We start from the raw sequence: 7,376 nt of genomic DNA, 5'->3' as shown, positions 1-7,376 counted from the left end.
CCCCGGCCGTTACGGTCCGTTGGGACGTCGGTAACCGACGGCTCCTCCTCGCTCGCTCTGCTGAGGAGAGCCCGGCGGCAGCGTCCGGGTGGGAGGCGGCGGGGGAGGGGGTTCGGTGCGCCTCTTCATCTCCTCCATCGCGTCCTGCGGCCGCCCGGCTCTTATGAGGCGGCCCCTGGGGCAGCCTGAGGGGCGGGCGGGAGGCGCGGGCCCTGCCCCGTAAGGCGGCAGCAAACTGCGGGGCTGCCCCGCCGGTGGGTCCCGGGCGGTGGGGGACGGCCGGGGAGGGGTCGTTAACGGGTTTCCAGAGGGGTCTGAAAGTCGGCGGTGGAAGGCAGCCATGTGCAGCTCACCCGAGAAAGATCCCTTAGCGCCTTTTGAGCGTGGGCCTCCAAAAAGCACCGTGCTGCAAAAATCTTCTCTGGCGTGATTCTGCTTCCAAGGCGGGTAGAAACTCGTTCTTCATTAACAAAACGTCATTGTGTATTTTAATTAAAAAAAAAAAAATTAAATTCCACCTTGCCGTGTGGTTTGTGCCTCCTGCCCTATCACCTGAGAAGTGCTGAGAGGTGGCAGCTGGTGTGGGTAGGAAAACCAGACCTTAGTTGAGCAGGCCGTGCTGTGCTTTGGGTGTGTTTTGGCCAGGTTTGGGTGGTGGGCAGTTTTAAGGGAGAGCTCAGCTAGTGCCCGTGGCAGTGGGGGACCTTGGTGTGCAATCGGGAGGAAGGGTTGAAGGCTCTGCCAGTGGGGTGCCCAGCAGAGGTGGATGGGATTGGGGCTGAGGCACAGGTAGTCGGTGGGAAGAGGGCACCTATTTCCTTTAACATGGCAGTGGTTACCAAAGGGCTGCTAACACATTTGTTGTTCAGAAAACTATTTCCAACCACTAAATTGCAAGGAGATTCTGGAACAATTTCCTAGGAAAGGCAGAGGGACCAAAAACCACAAATAAAACTTGTTCAGGCTCAGAGAAGGCGTGAAAAAAGTTTCCTGTGCCTTGAGCAGCAGTCCTTAGCTAGTTTTCCTTTCCTATAACAAGCGACATATCAGCTGCTATATTTCTTCTTGTGCCATTCTTAATTAAATGGCAATTTGAAGTCCTCTTCTTCCTCTTCCAGATGCATCCAGTCCTAAAGGCCTTCGTGTGTGGCTCCATCAGTGGGACTTGCTCCACACTCCTCTTCCAACCCCTTGACCTGCTGAAAACCCGACTACAAACTCTGCAACCTGCTGTGAATGGGTGAGAGAGTGGAGATGTGTATGCATGGGGGTTGTGAGGGTGCTCCACCATAGGCTTCTGCCTGATTTGCTGGCTGGGGCTTGGAGTACAGGGTTGTAATTCAGATACTGAGAGTCTTTCTGAAATAGGAGATATGTTTTTGTAGCATGGAGAAGGATTGGTATTTTGCTCCAGAAGATTAAAAATAGCTGCTCTTGTGAACACTGCTTTAATAGCATGTATGCAGAGCATTTGTCTGTATGCATCTGAGAGACTGGCGTTTGCTGGAGTGGCCACCATGCAGTTTCACAGGGTGTCCTCTGTCTGAAAAATCATATTTGATTGTCACATAACCTGTCCACATGTGAGTTGCTACCATTTGCTCGGTATAGTCAACTATGACTGCTGCTGCGGCTGCTAACAAAGGGAGCAACTAAAGATGCTAACGAGAGAGGCCTCTAATGTGTGTTACAAGTGGCGAGAAAGCAGAAGGTGACAGAGGAGCCCTGGAACGACTGACTGAGGAAAGCAGGCTGAGTCTAGAAGGAGCACCTCCAAGGTGCTGGGGTAATGCACAGAGATATGAGTGGAAGGGGGTGGGTGCAGAGTACATCTGCCAGAGAGCATAAGCAGATTATCTCTGCAGTTCCTGTCTTGTCTTCCTTTCAGGTCCAGTCGTGCTGGGATGGTAACGCTGCTCTTTAGGGTTGTTCGTACTGAGAGTCTTCTGGGACTCTGGAAAGGTGTCTCTCCAGTAAGTGGCTGTTTTAACCCTGACTTCTGAAAATAAACACATGAATAAATCTATCATTTATTACTAACTATGGATGAGATTTAAATAGCCAGCTCTTGTACAATTATCAATGAAACGATGTGATTTAAATGGTTAAATCCTATTTTAAGGAGTTAATATTGTGAATTCCATTGATTAGGTCATAGCAGTCACTGTGGATTTGCAGTCCTGGGCAGCTGAACACTTGAATACCACTGCAAATGTGGGGTGGCAACTACACCAACCTCATTTTGTTTTGGAATATCTTGTTCCTAGAAAACTGTAGTTGAGGAATGTATTAAATCCTGGCATTATTTGAATCAATTGGCTCTCAATGCTGTAAATGATTTTAACCTTGTTTTCTTTCTTCAGCATATTAGCTGAGGAAAAAATCACTAAAGGGATTTTTTTTTTTTGTTTTGGTTCAAAGCTTCCCGTCAAGTTTAATAGTCTCTGAAATGTTCTGCAGTACATTTTGTCTTATGTGTGCTTTTTCTTTCTTCATCTGCTTCTGTTTCTTCTGAAGTCCTTTGCAAGATGTATTCCTGGGGTTGGGATTTACTTCAGCACTTTGTACATGATGAAGCAAAAGTTTCTAGTGGACCGTTCACCTACAGCCCTGGAGTCTGTCTTTCTGGGTGCTACTGCACGTGCAGTATCTGGGATTTGCATGTTGCCAGTGACTGTAGTGAAGACCCGATATGAGGTGAGTGTGACTTTCTAATTAGTTCCTTGTTAATGATGCCACACCCCTTCCTCATGATGAAAAAGAAATTCTTCTGTCTGGAGAAGATTGCTGCCACCTGAGTGCAGTCAGGGATGGAGTCATGATTTCATCCTGGTTCATTTGTTGTGCAGGAAAAGCCATGTGCTAATTTTTAGGTCAGAAATGTAAGGTGAAACAGAATTCATCCTGAGATTTTTAAGTTTCAGTTGTATACAATGTGTAATTTAGTGTCTTGCTTGTTTTACCTTCTTGAAGGATTGTTTTAAAGGCCAAGGTAGGTGGAACTCAGTTTTTGCCTTGGGCTGTCCTCTGTGCTGCTGTGTCAAGCATCACACAGAGCACATACTAACACTTGTGTGTAGGGTTCCTTGGCCTGTGGCTGGCACACGAATGACAGACTGTTGTCTACCCTTGCAGAGTGGAAGATTTGGCTATGGGAGTGTATATGGAGCTCTGAAGAATATCTATCAGACGGAGGGGGCTCGTGGCATGTTCAGTGGGCTCACTGCAACCCTGCTGCGGGATGCACCCTTCTCTGGGATCTACCTGATGTTCTACACACAGACCAAAAACTTGACACCTCAGGGTAAGGCTGAACATTGGAGGCTGCAATGGGAGATGTTTCTTATCTTGCCCTGCAGGTGACTGCCTGCATGGTCTGCTTATTGCCCTCTACCTCAAGTAGTTAAATTAGTCTCTTTAGGTGGTACTTTCACATTTTCCTGTGAAGAACTGTAAACCTATAGCTCAGGTCCGTGTAGAAATAGAAATTGGCCCTAAATTGATTGATTGTTTTTATGAAGACTGACGCATAAGGTGGGTTAGTGAACAGTTGAAAGAGAGGATGTGTTCAGCCATCCTTTCTGTCGCTGGTTGTCTTGCATGCTGATCAGTTTCCACTAACCCGGGGTTTCTCTCATGTCAGAAGTGGCTGGGGCAACACTTGCGTGATCTTTCCTTCTGTGGTCTCTGTCAAATGCAGTACCCCAGCCAGTGAGGCTTTTTAATAGTACTAACTTCTGACTTTTAGCCACGTTTCCCCTTGGAAGGTTTCTCTACCCTGTGTGGATTTTAACTGCTCTTAGGCTTGATGTTGATTTAATCATTCAGTAGCTTTTCACTTTGTCAAGCAGCATGAGTATTCCTGGCCTGTTTTGGGTCTGAGCGCATTCCCTTTGTTCTCTTGCAGACCAGCTGGATCCAGTGCTCATGCCCTTGCTGAATTTTGGCTGTGGGATCTTTGCAGGAATCTTGGCCTCACTGGCAACACAGCCTGCTGATGTCATCAAAACACACATGCAGCTTTCCCCTCAAAAGTACCGCAGGACAAGTCAGGCCATTGCCTTCATCTACAAGGTGAGGTGAATCCCTTCTAATGTGCGCAATCACAGCCTTACTTCTGATCTCCTCAGCCAAAGCACAGCTACGATAAGAAAGTTGTCTTTTAATGGAGGTAAACAAACACGACTGCTTGATGTGCTCTTGCAGTCAGGCTAATCAGCGTCAGAATTTTCAGCAGCTGAGGTGGGTCTTGCTGTGGGAGACTGAGCCTGAATCTCTTGTCACGGGTTTCTGTGCAGATTTGTTCAGTAGTAACTGGAAAGTACCCTGGTTGGTGGTCCGAAAGCAGTCAGAAGCTTAAGTCTATTTGTTGCTTTTCCTTGTAATTAGAAAGGCTGTTGTCACTACTCAGATGTGTTTCTTGCTCCTCTTGAATGGATTGCAAGGCAGTGAACTTGGTCCATGATAATTCTCGCCATTCCTCAGTCCTGTATCTGTTTTCACGAAATTACAGATGGTGGGGAATTGGAGAGCAAGCTCAGAGTACTGGAGCACAAAGGTGGGCATATTCCATCAAGCGTCTCTCCACATAGGCCTGCTTTGTGTTTCAGGCTGGTGAATGATTTCACTTCAGTTCTGTCTGTTACGTATTGATTCTTACACTGCTGGTGATGGAAAGCGCTTAGCTTATTTCATCTTGATTTCATTTCATCTTAGCTTAGTATGTAGGCTTGGAGGAGCTGTACCTGTCTGTTTATCAGTGTACGCGCATCTGTGATTACCATACTGGGGCAAAGGGTTTCTTTAGTATGTAGCATGAAATGCCAGTTTCAGATATAAGCTAGCTACAAAACAATTCTTTGCCCTTTGGACACTAAAAGAGAAATAAATGCCCAGATCTGTGTTCCAGGAATGGGATGGAGATGCCCTCAGAAGGGCAAATCTTGGCAGGTTTGCTTTGTTTCCATATTGAACTCGATTCCTAAACAGGAATCTGTTTATTTGTGTGTGATTTTTTTTGTGCATGGTACATTTTTCTCATATCAAAATGTTTTTTTACTTCAGTACTTACAAATCTCAATTTTTACAGAACAGCGAAGTGACTTTTGTAAATACGAAGCTCTAAACCGAGGAAAAGTCATTTTCCTGAAGTGTCTTGAAACCGTTACACCCTTGCCTTCTCTTTCTTGGATTTGAGTGTGGCTTTCCCCATCCGTTGTCCCCATCCTGTCATTCTCTCTGCCACTCACTCCTCTTCTTGCTTACTTGGGTAGCCCTACAATTGCACAGTGCTGCAGATTCTTCCTAAAGATCAAATGCTATGTAAGCCTGGGTCTTTCAGAAACTGATCTGGGTCTGAGCTGAAATATATCCTTTGCTGTTCCGTGTAATAAATGATGAGAAATTAAAACACTAGAGGCAGACTATGATGGATTGCTGTTTGTTTATCGCCTTTTGCAGGACTTTGGGTTGATCGGCTTTTTCCGAGGTGGTGTGCCCCGTGCCCTCAGGCGGACTCTGATGGCAGCAATGGCATGGACGGTGTATGAACAGATGATGGAAAAAATGGGCTTGAAATCTTGACTGACTTGCACAAGAAATTACCAGCTTCGCTCCTTCTCCTGCTTGCTGTGACCAACTGGCACTAGGAAGTTCCCAGTTCCACAGAGGAATAAGGCTTGCTCAGTGAGGAGGAAGAAAGCCGTTCTGAGACAGGGGATTAGGCCTTTTGGCAAGTAGAGGAAAGAAGTATCTGATCTTTGTGTCATTTGATCAATGCATTCCAGAAGGACTGCACCTGCAGACTGCCATGGGAAGCGGCAGGGTTTCCACAGCCTGGTAACTATGCTGAGAGAAAAGGCCCTTTTTAAAATAGCTCTGTGCTCACCACCTTTATGCAATGAGAGATTGCTCAGCAAAAGCGTTGGAGGAGAAAACAGTGATTGCAGAACCTGCCAGCCTATTCCTTGCTGATCTGGCCAGCAAGGCCACAATGACCCACTGACTGATGTAGATCCTTTTTCCACATCTGCTTTGTACTCACAGGGAAATGTTGCAAACCATGGTGGGAGACTGGATGTGTCTCAATGCATATATCACAGGAGTGGGTGGGAGAGAGATGAAGTGCGGAAGGGAACCTAGGAGCACGGTCTCTGTCAGTCACTTTTGTACTGTGCATGATAGCAGAGAAGGTAACTGGAACCTCCTTGCTGTGTCATGTGTTATTATGTAATTGAGCATCTTAACACTCTTGAAATGTGCTTCTGCCTCTACAGTGTTTGCACAGAAATTAAGAAGCATAAGGCACTTTAGAGTTGATTGCTACCAAAGTTCTACTTGTTCTCTGAAAAAGATTTTTCCTGCTGGTATGACTATGTCAGGAACACTCTTTTGTTTTTTTTTTTTAATCCAGTTGTACTAGAAATTTCTTTGCTTCCTATTATTCATTTGTCAATCCTGGATCAACACCCTCAGTACGAGCTGGTCTGTAGATGTAGCTTTTAGGGTCGTAGCTCAAAATGCATAAATGTATAAAGGAAGCAGATATAGATACTGATACTTCAGATTTTCCTTAAAAGCTGCTGCTGATTGTATGTGTGGTATCTTTGGGTTTGCTCTTTTCTGTAAGCTTTCACCAAAGTTTGAGACATATGAGTGTTTGGTAGGGGACTTTAATTCTCTCTGGGCTGCACACACCCCCTTCACAGTTTCCCAGCTGATGATTATCTCTTAGGAGGTAGTCCTTATTTCAGTAGTCCTCAGTTCAGGCTTAGATATAAATACACCCTTCCACCGTGCCTTCCTCATTCCTACTTTGTTACAAAGACCTCATAGTGTGTGCTGTCCAAAGTTGGGTACAGCCTGCTCCCCTTTTCACTTGTGCCTCTGTGCTGGCTGGCTCGGTTGGGACTCTTGCAGCACCATTGGCGTTGCCGCAAAGCTGGGTATAGAAGTGTGCATCCCCTTCTGTAGTGTGCCTTGCAGAAAACATAGCTTTGGTTTTTATTTTCTTGAATATCTAGGGATATTACACTTCACTTTAGAAACAGAGCAGATGTCTCTAAATACTAGCTATACAAAAAAACAGTACTACCTACTTGTTGTTTGTAAAATTTAGAGTGTGATTTGCACAATCACTGCCTGTCCTGGCGACCTCCTGAGCACAAAAGTAGAGGGGACATGGGTTGTAAAAGATGTTCTTTACCAGATTGCAACTCCAAGAAGGTTTGATGAGTGACGTGAAAGTTAAGTCTGAGTAAAGTGTAAGGGGACAGGCTGGAGGCTTGGAAGGTGCTGCCTGTTTTTAGCCTCAGCCCATCTGCGAAGGGAGATTGGTGCTACACAGTGCAGGAGTCTCCAAGAATGGTGATGGAGGG

The 7,376-nt window shown here is 45.9% G+C and overlaps 2 protein-coding genes across 2 annotated transcripts in view; one reads left to right on the top strand and one right to left on the bottom strand.

Moving 5' to 3' along the window:
- The window catches only part of LOC104295298 (C-C chemokine receptor type 8-like), a 6,001-nt gene extending 5,863 nt beyond the window's left edge, over positions 1-138 (bottom strand). Inside the window, exon 1 of the mRNA XM_009895029.1 lies at positions 14-138. Coding sequence (XP_009893331.1) covers positions 14-138 — 125 coding nt within the window. The remainder of the gene's footprint in view (positions 1-13) is intronic.
- Positions 1-5,583, top strand: part of SLC25A38 (solute carrier family 25, member 38) — a 6,053-nt gene extending 470 nt beyond the window's left edge. The window contains exons 2-7 of the mRNA XM_009894990.1: positions 1,119-1,240; positions 1,889-1,973; positions 2,518-2,697; positions 3,136-3,304; positions 3,908-4,074; positions 5,461-5,583. Of these exons, the coding sequence (XP_009893292.1) occupies positions 1,119-1,240; positions 1,889-1,973; positions 2,518-2,697; positions 3,136-3,304; positions 3,908-4,074; positions 5,461-5,583 (846 nt within the window). The remainder of the gene's footprint in view (positions 1-1,118; positions 1,241-1,888; positions 1,974-2,517; positions 2,698-3,135; positions 3,305-3,907; positions 4,075-5,460) is intronic.
- Positions 5,584-7,376: the final 1,793 nt, after the last annotated feature.

This window comes from Charadrius vociferus, unplaced genomic scaffold (assembly GCF_000708025.1).
Source record: "Charadrius vociferus isolate BGI_N301 unplaced genomic scaffold, ASM70802v2 scaffold51, whole genome shotgun sequence".
Lineage (NCBI taxonomy): Eukaryota > Metazoa > Chordata > Aves > Charadriiformes > Charadriidae > Charadrius > Charadrius vociferus.
This window is presented reverse-complemented; position numbering and strand designations above follow the sequence as displayed.